At 41.0% G+C, this 13,461-nt stretch overlaps 2 protein-coding genes across 2 annotated transcripts in view; one reads left to right on the top strand and one right to left on the bottom strand.

Moving 5' to 3' along the window:
* CDH7 (cadherin 7) overlaps positions 1 to 10,532 on the bottom strand; it is an 87,688-nt gene extending 77,156 nt beyond the window's left edge. Inside the window, 2 exon segments of the mRNA XM_032702801.1 lie at positions 537 to 930; positions 9,781 to 10,532. Of these exon segments, the coding sequence (XP_032558692.1) occupies positions 537 to 746 (210 nt within the window). The 5' untranslated portion in view covers positions 747 to 930; positions 9,781 to 10,532.
* On the top strand, positions 881 to 10,988 carry LOC116783502. Its single transcript, XM_032681172.1, has 4 exons — positions 881 to 926; positions 2,256 to 2,305; positions 9,492 to 9,812; positions 10,560 to 10,988. The coding sequence occupies exons 1-4, from the start codon at positions 881 to 883 to the stop codon at positions 10,935 to 10,937; spliced, it is 795 nt and encodes a 264-aa protein (XP_032537063.1). The 3' UTR covers positions 10,938 to 10,988.
* The last annotated feature ends 2,473 nt before the right edge of the window (positions 10,989 to 13,461 follow it).

The raw sequence follows: 13,461 nt of genomic DNA, 5'->3' as shown, positions 1-13,461 counted from the left end.
GCCAGCCAGGCAAAGTCAAAGTAAAGCAGTAGTACAGACATGCCCTCCTTTTTACTCATCATACCCATAGATGCCTGATTCTTTCTCTCTTGCCTTCAGTCGTGCTGATTTTTAGGGAGCAAACAAATTAATATATAACTTCTGTTTTCTGGGACTAGCCGTTAGCTCTTAAAAAAGAATATTCATCATTATGTTCCTCTATTTCTATGTAAAAGAAATAAAATCTAATATAAGTAATAAATATTTTTTTTCCGTCAGTGGTGGTAAAACACTTTCATTACTGTATTCCATTAAAAAGTAGTGCTAATACGTAGAGCTCTTAAAGAAAAATGTGAGAGGAATCTTGCATTCTTATAGGAATGTAGCGTGTTGCTGTTTTGAAGTATTAAACCTTTTTTTTTTTTCAAACTACAAAACTTTGTCCCATCCTGGCTTAAGTCAACCATGCTGACAGAATTAAAATTTTCAGTTTACACCATATAAACACATGAAAAAGCAAGCATCTGGACCCTCCAAAGTTTGTTTAAATCCCCTACCTTTCCTACATAGAGTGGGTCTGTACCCATGTATTCTTCCAGCACAAAGAACTGATTCCACACCCAGCTGCGTTTGGTTCTCGTCCTCCCTGATTGAAAGTAGGGCTTTGACCTGGACCTTGTGAGCTCTGCTTGATTCATCCCAGAAAGACAAAGGAAAAGAGCTAGTATCTGCAGAAAATGGCAGAACTCCACTTTGCCCAACTTCATCTTTTTTTTCCTCCGTGAAAGAGAAAACCTTGACCAAAGTGGGCACAATTCCAGTTGTCTCAGTAGCTCTAGCGTCTGGCAGGGTGTCAGCTGGGAGTCCAAAGATGATAATTTGCAGAGTGGTCGATTGGACGATGTCACCACTGCTGAACAGCCTTCACCAAAGAAATGTTGTAACAGGTACCTATCCAGAAAAAAGATAAGAACCGTCGTCAGAATTTTTTTTTAAAGAATGTAAATAATTCTTCACAGCATTTACATCACCATGAAAAATGTTTATTTATTACTTTTCTCATCATCAATACCAATGAGTTTACGTAAGAAGTCTCAGAGTTTACAGTAAACTCTTTGGATGGCATTACTACTGCTGATACAGATGTATTTATATTCATAAAGTTTTTTCCTGACTGTTCTCTTAATACACCATTTTTTCCCCAAACAAATGCTAAATTTTTTTCTCTTTAAAATAATCAAAGCAAGTGTTGTTCTTTACAGTCATTTTATTTTATTTTTTTCTCCTCTGTCTGCTATGGTTTGCTTTGGTTGTCATTATTATAATATAATTACAAACTGGCTACAGGCAGGAAGTTGTATTAACAGCAGGGACACATCCTAGCTTAACTCTCTCCCATATAACTCAAAAGTAAAATAAAGGCGTATAAGATTAATCAGAAAAATTGACTGATTCTTAGTCACAGCACACCAGACGCTATGATTTGTTCTGATCTGAACCTGACCTGCTAAAAAGCCCTGAGTCTCCCCACTCATTTTTACTACATTCCTAAAACAAATGTCAGACATAGTAAGAAACATGTTACACTAGTTTGTATATTTATATAGAAATATGCTGAGAAAGATCAGAAGATAATGTGATTTTGTGTTTTCAATGAAACCTTGATATAATGATGAATGATTTTTCAGCACTAACAAATACAGTTTTTATCTTTTTGTGCATCTGTTTTTATTTTAAAATTTAATCATTTAATAACTGGTAGAACTAACTAAATATATAAACATATTTTTGAAAGAAACCCCTCAAACTTCTATACTTAAAGGACACTTTTTTCTGCCTTTTACAACTGTGAGCATTCTCTACTCAAGTAAAAATGTATACTTAGCATAATGTTTTTAAAAGTATGAATTCTGTCAGAGTCAAACATAGCTTTGCCTGTTGGGGAAATTGCCAGGTAAACAATGCTGCCTCTGAAACGGGCATCCTCCTTGTCTGAGTGAGCAATGAGGGAGACAAGAAGCATTTATGTAGTGCCAAACATGAGGTGAAAATAAGGGTGAAATTAAAACAGATAACAAGGCATTAATTTGGAGTGAACTGCTACTACTTAGGAAGCCATGGAAGAAAGAAGATTTCATCCTTTCTACATTTAATTAATCTAAAAAGGCTAGACATTAAATCACACACACATTAAACGTTCCAGATAGATTACCATTATATCCCTACCCACTACCATTAAAACTGAGTGAAATGTGATATCTGCTATCTGTTTTCAGCATGTCAGGCTCTTTTAGCTGCTGAACGCCTATGCATCGTGCTGCCAAAGGTACCTAGAGGGCAGAAACATGAAACAAATAAAAAGCTCTTCTGATTACAGACTGTATTTAAAGCCTTTTTATAGTAATCCCTTCTGTGGTACTGCCCTGCACCAGAAAGGCTTTGCTTAGAGGCTGGTGGGATAAACCACAAACCCACTGAGCGTGTTCGCTAAGCAGGAGCAATTTGAAAGCTTCCACATGTGAAAATCCAGTGTCTCCCTACAGGCAAACCAAAGAGAATAGGCAATGTCTTACCTAAAGACCCTAATTTTGAAAACAGGATGCTATAGTTATAAAAGACATCATTCCAACATGGACCAAGACACTTTTCACGGTGGGATTAACACACAGGTGTCATCCTCACTAGCAGAGCCTAGTTTGAAATGATTAATCCCAACTAGTCATAGCTCAGTTTTGATCTGGCCCTTTGGGTAAATCATGACCATATGACAGTAATTACTGAGAGAGTGTTAAGGAGAGTAGCTATGCTTCCTCTGTGATATGTTAACTTCCCACCATTCTGTTCAACTACTGTAAGTGTTGTTTGTAGTAGAGGCTGTTTACACACCCTTGATTTCCCCCCTCTGTGTCTAAGTTACATCATGTTAAAGACATCTGATATTGATAAACTGTCAGTTTATTTCAAAGAGGCAGCAGATTGTTATTTAATGGAGATAAAAATACAAAATGGATTTTCTTAAGAAATGTCAGTAAAACATTTACAATATGTTAGAGTCTTTTCACTAAGCAGTTTGAAATGTCTTGTTCTTGCTCTGAACAGACATTCCAAACCTAGAATTGCTCTAACCTTTATCTCAAACAGTGTTCTCTTATATCCTTTCTTTTACACCTGCAGGAAAGTATGAAAGCCACCATATGGAGTGCCATGGTCCCCAGCCACACGCCACAGCACAGAACTGAAAAACGCACCCAAAATACCAACTGAAAAACAGTCCATATGCTAGACAGCACAATCTGATGAAAAGCAGAATACTCACACCTCCTGGAAAAAAAAATTGTTGTGGTTTACTCATTCTCAAATACTTTCACCACACAGACTCCGAAATTCCAATTATTTTTATTCAGCTGTGTGGCAGCACTTTCTGCTCTGAAACGCTCTTCCCTCCCTTCTTCCTCTTCTTCAGGAAAAGTCTTCCTATTCCTCTTAGAGCCCTTTTTTTAGGTTTTTATTTATAGTTCTTTCAGTACATTGCCTTTTGAGTGTGATACCTCCAAAAGCAGAAGTCTCTGGTATTTAAAAACCTTTTCTGTTTTGGGAATAACTTTTCATTAAATTGCATTTCATTACCTTTCTTACTTATATATATATATATACACATACATGTGTGTATATGTATATATACACACATACATATTTTTACAGATTTTTTTAATTTAAAAAAAATTGAGGTTTTGTCCAAGTGTAACTAACACTTCGACATTACCTGTTCTATGAAGTCTGTAAGTATGAAGTCCACAAGTCTACATTAGCAATGTCACAGCCTTCATAAAACTGAAAACTAAGAGGTACTGTTGGTGATTTCTTCCTCATTAAGGCATAACTTCAGTGTTCAGGGATGCACTTGCAACAGTGGATATGACTAACACTGACAGTGATAGAGGGTGAATTCAGGGCTCTGATTCTAATGCCTTCACTGCCATCTGTGTTTACACATTTGAGTGTCAAGTGAAGGCAAAACTGACCTGCAACTATTTTGTACTTTTTGTTGAAAGATGCTTTTTTATGAAGTGGTATCACTTCTGCACAAGTAAGACTCAGATTACACAGAACTGAGAAATATTTGCACTTTTAATTGATGTCATTAATTACCCTAGGACAAAATTGCACCTTTACACCTTGTTTCTGATCTCCAAAATGCTACTCCCCTCCCCAAATAGGGGCAAAATTCAATCATGTCTCTTCATTCACATGTTCCTAACATTAAAAAGTAATTTAGGCTTTAAAAATAACATTAATTTGTCTACTGGTAGGTTTAAAGCATTAGGCTCTAGCTTTCACATCTGAGCTTGTATTCCCTACTTTCTTTACATATAGTCCTGGCAATCAAAAATATGAAAAATATAAAGGAAAAAAACTGGTGGGTAATTTGAAGACTATGTTATGTGATCTGTATAGTGTACATAGCACGTCTTTGCTGAGCAGTAAAATGCTGTCCATGTGAATCGCTGTAAGAATAAAAACTAAAAAATCCACTGGATATCTAAACTCTCATATTTATGTTCTCAAATAGCAGGCTGATACATAAAACATCAGATGGAAAATATACACATTTGAAAAAATAATAATTTCTTTATTCAATATATAGCATAAAACTTACATTTTCTTCCATCTGCTGTACAAAAAATTAAATTACATTTAAGCCACAGTCTAGTAGGAGAAGTGTTCTGGTGTACACTGCTAATCTGAAAAATGTTATTACTTTACTTCACCAAAACAATCTGCTAGTGTCAAAAAGACACTAAGACACTATTATGCACTGTCTCTGAGGGGCAATCTTGATTTGTTGAAAACATTCAGATCATGAATAAGATCCTCAGCTTTAAGGAATAGTCCCCCTCACTGCAAGCAATTAAGGGTAATTTACACCCACTGAAAATCTCTCTGAATATTTTGCTTCGCTCTATAATTCCTAAAACAACACATCATGACTAGTCTTCCCTGTTTGTGTGCAGCAATGAGCAGCAGTAGATAAGGACAAGTTTTCAGTCTCGGAGATATCCTCTTGGAAGCCCTCTTTCCCCACCGCTGAGATTTCCCCAGCACTGTAGGGCAGTTTGCTGAAGGCTTTTGAGATCATCTTTGCACCACCTAACCTTTGCAGCCAAAATGCAAATTCCTGCAGACTTCTGCTCACACATTGCTACCAGTGTCACAGTGCCAGCTTAATCTATGAACCATATCATTTCCTTGTCAATCTCTTCAACCCAATAGGGAATTTTGCCCTTCAGCGTATTTTGTCCTGATGTCTTTCCAATGCAAAATGCTGCAGGAAGAACTGGAAATCCAAAACCTTTTCCATTACTGAACTCCACCAGTCTGGATTGCATTTCTCTATTTTGAAGTCTTGCTGTCAGCCCAGGGCACTCACTGAAGATGTAACTCAAGAGTTTACCACTCCTACTCTTCCCTCTTCCTTCCCTCTGCCGCATTATCCTCCTCTCATCAAACTGCTTCAATTTTTGATACCATTGCAAAATTTACTGCATAAATCTGGACCTCACTGACTTTGAAAGTGCACCCCAGCCATCACCTGCTTGCTTAAATCTTGCTTTCCTTGGTCAACAATGCACAATTATCCCGCACTTGTTTGTTTTTTCTCTGCTTTAGTCATTCAGTAAAATCAGACCCTGGGTATTCAAATAATTCTGAGGGTGACTGCTGCCACTGGATCTTGAACCATGATGCCTTAAACACAGTGGAATCAGCAGGTGAGCCTCCTGACAGCTGAACTGCCTCGCTGAAATATTTATGTTTTGACATTCAATTTTACAATGTCCTTTGGACAGGGTGTTACATTCAGTGGTAGAGAAAATTCCCCTTTGTTACAAGCCTGTGGTTCCTCCATGTTACACATCCTAAGTATTACAGGAGACTCCTTCACGGGCACAGGAACTATGTGATCCTTGAGATAAAAAGGTTTAGAGAAGATAACGTGTCTAATTATGGTGTCAGTTGCATTGTTTGGTTATCACTTCTTTCAGGGAAAGCAAAAAAACCCAAACAATGATGGTGCCTTGGAGTAAGTGAAGTGGGGACCCTTCGATGAAATAAAGCTCTGCAAGTCAAGGCAGTACAACGAAACCCATTAATTCCCTGTGCCAGATGACATTACATCTACAGACCACAACCTCCTGCCGCTAACTGGCCTAAATATTCACATGGGAGATCTGTAAATGTAGTGCACATCCTGCAGTCTGCATCTGGTTATCAAGCAAAAAACTATCACTGCTCCAAACATATGGCGCTGTTACACTAAACCGGCTCCAATACCCTCTGACTCAGGTGAAAGGACCTGATGAGGCAACAGAAAAACACTAGGCACACTTCATTAATGATATGGCTTAAAAAAATGCACAAAAAAACCCCAGGCAACAGCTTTTGGTCTTTTTTACAGCTCTGCAGTTGATCACAAGATGGAATGTGGCTAGAGTGTTAAATTGTTTGCGTTGTTGGTAGGTGGTTTTTTTCCCCCAAGAAAAATTTACAAAAGAAAGATATTTTTCTAATATCATTTTCTCCCTGTGAAAGTGCTTTGTTGGTTTTTCACCTTGCAACAGTACATTTGAAACATCTAAGTTGCTGAGAAGGATTATGCTAATTTGATCAGTTATTGAAAAGAAACGCCAGCAGTATTTGCGGATCTGGGACCAATCAAGACAAATATTTAAATTTGCACAAGCTCAATTTCTGCAGCCACATTTCAACTGAGGAATTTTACATAATGCCTAGGGATGATTTTCTTGCAGAACCACTGAATTCCCAGAGGAGGCACTCCTGCATTACTGCTTAGAGTTAAACCTGGTTTGACAGGAAGAACCGAAGTAACCATCTATTTTATGCACCCTTCCTCAGCTAGAATTTAATGATTTTTATTGTCACAAGGAAACAATACCCAGCAGTAGCATGAAAAAATGTGTGTGATAAACTAAAGGAAACTGAATGCCTCAAGAAAGGCCTTCACTGAAGAACTGCTGAACACATCAGATACTGAAGGCAATAGCCAAAAAACACACACAGAAACTTACCAGCCAACCCATCACTAAAACTGACTCCCAAGCAGTAAACTCATCTGTAAACCATTTTAAGTTTAAAATATTTTCTATTTCCATCACACATCGGAGTCCATATATGAGTTGAATCCCTTTGAGAAAAGGCTTAGCCAGGTTTATAGCAAAGTAGGAACTTAAGTTGGACTAGAACAACGTAAGGTCTTGCACTAATAATGATCTCCTTCAGTCACTCTCTGATTGCTGAATAAACACAGAAAAATGTGGACACAGCGTGTACACGTACACAGTCATACACAAAAAGGATAGGTGAAAATCTACATGGATGCTATATCCATCCTTCACATCAGATATTTCACAGTTAATCTGCAGTTATACAAACGCTTTACAATTACCCTTTTATATGAAAAGATAAGAATTATTTGCTACTAAATCAATAGCAAATAATCAAGAGTGCTTTGCTATCAAATCAATGAAAGTAGACTTAAGAGAGTTGTGAGACTGTCATCTGACTCTTAGCACAATTCTAATGACCTACATCAGCTTTTAATTACAGTAAAGTCTCCCATTATAAGGCTGAAATGCCCCTTGATTAAAACTGCAATCTTTATTGGCTTTTTGCAAGAAAATAGTCTGTATTACTTAAGTTCGTAATTTCATTCACATCAACTGACATGCACTTATAACATGCAATGGTAGACCAGATTATTATTTTAAACATTTTCCTAGTATTCCAGGTAGTTTTACGTCTTTATTAAGTACTTAAACCCTATATATTGCACATACTTAATATTAAAAGTTGTCAGAGTCAGGTTTTAGCTCCTTTGCTTTTCTTGCCTTGCTGTGGATTTTATTGCAATTGTTTTTTAAATCTCACTTAGCCCTTCTTCACGATTCTAAAAAAAGTGTCTAGATGCCTAGGTAGATGCCCTGGTCGGTACAGACTGTAAAGCTATAACACTGTGTACAGGGACCTTAAACAGGATGACACGTTTGGTCCCTGGATAGTTCTTTGGGTTTGTTTTGTGGGTTTTTTGCTCTTTTTTTTTTCTCCAAAGATGATAATACACACATTGCCCTGAACTAGCTCTAATGAGGCACAATCATATAATGTCTAAACATCCTCACTTCACTTCTGCATCTTTAAAACTTTTATGATATTGCTGAGAGGAAATCAACATGACTTTACAGCTGATCTTTATCTATTGACCTGTTGTACCTTCAGAAGTTATATTCTAAGCAAACTTAATTTAGTTACGCAACTTGCATGCTACTGCCCATCTGAACAGCTCTGCACGTGGTATTATGTAGACCTATCTTTTTCACAAAGAGAGTAAGTACCTAGCTTTTACCAGTAACAATCCCCTGCAAACTTCAAATATAATAACACAGAAACTATCAGTATATGTAATAAGGATAGAAAAGTCAAGTCACACATCAATGCCAATGAGAGACTTTCAGAAACTGGCATGCTTAAGAGTTTGGTTCCTTTATGTATTTATTTATTTATTTGTCCTGCAAAAGCAATTTATTTTCTGCAAAGCTGCACAATCACCTATGTTTTAGCTGAAAAATGGCAAGGCAGTATGTCTTGTTAGAGAGACTATGAAGCATATTCTGCCCTTTCAAGTCTCTGACTTGAGAAGTTATCTATCAGAACACAAGATTTTTCCTTCCAGTCGGAAAAAAATTAAAGTATCAGCATTTCAGTTTCCAGAATCAGAGCACCTCACTAGTCTCCATCTCCCAGCCCTCCCTAAATCCCGGGGAAGACATCGTTTGCAGAATCCTGGCTTGCCCGAACTACCTCATCTTTTGAAAGTATGAGTATAAAAGCTAAATCATATCTCAAAAAGTGTTGTGTTTTTTTTTTTTTTTGCTCCATTAGCAAGCAGAAGTCTGAGGATCCAGATCACAAACCACTTGCTATCGGTGCACACAGCCTATTGTAGGAAAGCAGGACATCAGGACCTGCCCGTGTGTGTGGAGATGTGGATAGACGGGGGGGGACGGGGGGGGGGACGGGGGAGGAACGACGGGGCAGAGGGGGAAGGGTCAGTATCACCCAAGCACTGCAGAGCTAGCCTTACCGGCTGAATACTAATCAAAGAAATAGCTCCCGTAATTTCAACGTTTGCAAACTCTAGAACATCCTTGACATAAAAGGACGAAAGCTCTAGGAAATAACTCAGGAAATTTCCTTGCCTCAGTAATCTTTTGCACTGTAACATCACTGCCGGACTTCAAGGCCAAGCAAGACAGCCGCTTTGGCTTGGCAGAAAGGACTGAGACAGTCAGGACTTTGTGCTGCCTGTATTTTGCAGAAGTCCGTGGTCCTCCCTTCCCCCACCCCACTTCTCCTCTTGTCCGTGAGACTTCTTCAAAGAGTCAAGAGTGATGCTATTGTTCTCTAATTTCTCACACAAGGTGCGCACACGCCTATAGTCCCAGCGCTCTCACTTTCCACGGTCTCCCCGCCACCCCTGGTGCCGGTGGTCCCGCAGCCGGTCCCCGCCGCGCTGCCCGGGCCGCCACCAGCGCGGGAAATGCCAAACTTACCCGCGGCCGCGCCGGCCCCGCGGAGCCGCGGCCCCGCTCCGGGCAGGAGCCGCTCCGGGGCGAGCGGGTGCGGACGAACAGCGCACAGCCCTTTTCCGCAACTGCTCCGACCGCCCTCTGCCTACAGGGGAGGGGAAGGAAGGCAGGGAAAGGCACAGGTGCAGCCGGCACTTACCTGCTCCCTCTCTCCCTCGGCTTCCCGGCGCGGTGAGTATTTTAATCCCAAGGGCCACCGGTTCCTCCGCGGCGAAGTGCTGGCGGGATGCTCCCGGGCCGAAGGGGTCGGGCTGCGGGCGGCGGGGCGCCCGCCTGGCATGAGGGCTGCGCGCCCGCCCGCACACTCGCCCGCACCCGCGGAGGAAGGAGCGCTGCCGCCGCCGCTCCGGTCCTCCTCCTCCTCCACCACGGCACGGCGCGGCGCGGCACGGCCAGCCGCTGGGCACACGGCGGGAGAAGTGGGTGTCTGTGCCAAGCCCAGCTCCGACTGGGTGCGGATCGTGGCTGCGGGAGGAGGAGGAAGAGGAGGGAGGGAGGGAAGGAGCGGGAAGGGAGGGAGAAGGCAGAGGAGGTGGGGATGGTGCTCAGGGCAAGGGATATCACCGCTCGGCGGCCCGAGCCGGCTGCCAGCTCCGTTCGAGGGCGCCCGGAGACGGCACAGGGACTCTGTACCTCCCGAAGACCCAGCGGTGGCTATTGAAGAGGGATCCAGGGAGCAAGCAGCCTGCCCGGCTCCAATCTCCCCCCCCCTCCTCCCGCCTCTCCTCCTCCTCCTCCTTGACAGGATATACAGATGGAGTCCTTTGGATAAAAATCAGGAGCCGGGCTAGGGGGTGGGGCGGGAACCAATCTCTCTCCCGATTTGCATTTGAAACGCGGAGCTGAAGGGAGAGACTTTAAGATTTTTTTTATTATTATTATTTCTCCCCCCGCAACCCACCACGCAATTTGTCCTAGAAGCTGCAATCCACTGAGCTCCCAAGGCGTGAAGACAAAAGTCGCAAAACTAATCCGAACTTGCGGAGTCCCTGCTTTACAGCTTTGCCCTTTCAGCCTCCACAGCCTGACACTTGCGAACCCCACGCTCCCTGGCCCGGCCCGTCCGCCTGGCTGGCGGGGGGCAGCCGGGAGGCACCGGGCCGGACCGGGGTCCCCTCTCCTGGTCTCTTGGCCGCGGGGTGGCTCTCCCGGCGCAAGGGCACGGACCCACCACCGACCTGCTCGGGGGACATAAAACCTCGCACCCCTGCTGCCCTCTGTCTCCCTAGTGCTGTTGTCACGCCTACCAGGCCACTGTTTAAACCGCGGGGTGGTGGGGCGCTGGTGGAGAGCTAGAAGAGGAAGATGAAAAAAAAAAAAAAAGTGGAATAACTAAACCAGGTGCTTTCTTAGAATAAAGGGTGGAGAGAGGGGAGTCTGCGCACCGGCAGCAAGAGAAGGCGCAGTGTCACGCTGGGGCTGGTGGCCGGCAGCAGCCACGCACAGCCCCGCAACTCCGGCGCTGCCGGGGATGCCGCTCTGGGAAATGAGTACCTGCTTTGTTTGGACGTGGTCCGGCTGGGAAAGCGGCAGCACAAACTTTCTGCCTCATTTCAGCAGTGCTGAAGCCGTTTGGGTCTGCAGAACGAAACAGATCTACAACTGAAACGCGATCACCCAGGAGTCAGGACTTTTTTTTTTCCTGGGGGAAAAAAAAAAAAGACAGAGGTTCTAAATGTCGGCGGAGCTGCTGAATTGACATTTTCCACGGACAAAAATATTTTTAACACATACTGTTTTTAGAACAATGGATCGTACCAAGGACAGCTGTAAGAGATGAACCTTGGCCAATGTCTTTTGATTTATATTTACCAGAAAGGCATTCTCAACATGCTGTGAACAAACTAATAACGTGCATATATAATTAATTTTCATTCCTATTATACACTATACTACGAAGTGTGTTGTCAACACTAATAATGTTAGGATAAAGACACTTCATTAAAAAAAAAATTGGTTTGGCTCAAAAAGGATTTTTAAAAAATAATTTTAATTTCTGAATTTATTTGAATACACAAATGCAGCATGCATGACTATTTTAATAAATGTAATATGTAACTGCTCTATGTTACTTGGCCTTTAGGTTCACTTTCAGAGGTGATTTCCAATGTCACCCTTCTAATCAGAGAGAGGCAATCCCAACATCATGGCATTTGTGAACTGAAGAAGTGGTTTAAAGAGAGCAATTAGAAGCAATGTTCATTCTCCAAGTTATGGAGCATCTGAGTGCATGGGTACAACTTAATAAGATGTATTCAGGCAAGAAAATCTTGAAACATGATTGCACACAGTTGCTTAAGATTGTAATTAAGGATTCACCTTTCCTTTGTTCTCCTTTCCCCAATCCCTAATTCATCTTTTACAAGTTAATCTGTCCTTGAACCTTGTCCCCTAAGGATCACTGCAAAGAGTCTTCTTTTGATTATCTTTTTTCTTCATCATGAAATATCGCAAACACCTCTGCTTTGTCTTCTTTCAAATTCTCTTGGAGATGTAACCAGTACTTGGAAAACTTACCTTTTTCTACTTAATTCAGTAGCAATTACTTCAATGGTGAAAACAAAAGAGTTAAAAACAGAAGAAAAGATCTTTTTTGGGGAATAGGGTGATGTAAAAAAGTATCTACAAGGGGTCATGACCTTCATAAACTTTGCCTAACATCTTCAAACTTTTTTTTTTTTCTCTTCAGGTTCAAAATAGGGAATAAATAGTTTTGTGATCACTTTAAATCTTTATAAAGGAAGGACTCTTTCCTATTAATTTTGATTCTGATCCAGATATTAGTAATGGAGAACTGCAGCAGTCAATTATCACCCAATTAAAAAGCTTGTAGACCTTCACACAGTATTTCATGATGTTCTTCCTAACTGAACAAACCTCTCTCAAGGATGTGCTTTATGTTCCAAAAATCTAGTCTCAAGCAAAACCTTTCCTTAAACTGTATGCCAATGAAAACATTTGAACTTATTTTTACTATGGTGAAAATAGGATAGATATTTTTGTCTTTTTTTTTCCTAAATGCTTGTGTTGTCATATCAAAAGAAAATGTATTAAACCCTTTGACTTTCGTGGGAGCAAAACAGTGACTCCAAGCAAAATGTGTGACTAAGCAGACCAATTTAATTTCATTGCACAGGCAGAATGAAATGTAAAGAAGCAATTATTCTTAGTCACTTATGGCAATCTACCATTTTTAGTAACATAAGCAAATGTATATTTTTTTAATACAATTTGTTCTTGACTATCTTGATTGTGGGGTTTTGCCAATGAATCAATCCATTCCAGCGCATTGACTGGATCATTTTGGCAGTAATCCATACCTACAGTGATGTTGTATTTCTTTCTAATATGTTTTGTAGTGCATTTACTCGTCTTGAGAGGTACGGGTGTACTCTTTCCAGAGGAAAGCCTATGTTTTGTACAAACAAACCTCAGGCCATGCTAGGCTTTCTCTTAGCTAGGCTCTGTAAGGTCTGACTGCAGGCATCAAAGGGTGCATTGGTACCCTTTCCCATATTTTGACTTCTGAAAGCGTCAAGGATGCCTCTTCACAGTACAAGTTACGTTGCTGTTCTGTATAGCTGATCCATAGACAGATTTAGGACCATACATACTCTCTCGAAACATACTCTCAAATGCTTCTTAGACAGTGAGAGCTTTGGTAACCACTGCTTATGGAGGATTTTGAGCTGAAGCAGAAAACAAAAAAGTTTCATGGCTGTTTTCAGTCCACCGAGCCTCTGACTCTCTCTCGACATTACCATTTCTGTCTATACATTCATTATATACATTCTGTAAAAGAACAATATCTGGTAACTGC

The sequence above is a fragment of the Chiroxiphia lanceolata genome, chromosome 1 (assembly GCF_009829145.1).
Source record: "Chiroxiphia lanceolata isolate bChiLan1 chromosome 1, bChiLan1.pri, whole genome shotgun sequence".
Lineage (NCBI taxonomy): Eukaryota > Metazoa > Chordata > Aves > Passeriformes > Pipridae > Chiroxiphia > Chiroxiphia lanceolata.
The sequence above is the reverse complement of the archived record's forward strand: the minus strand, read 5'-3'. Positions and strand labels throughout refer to the sequence as shown.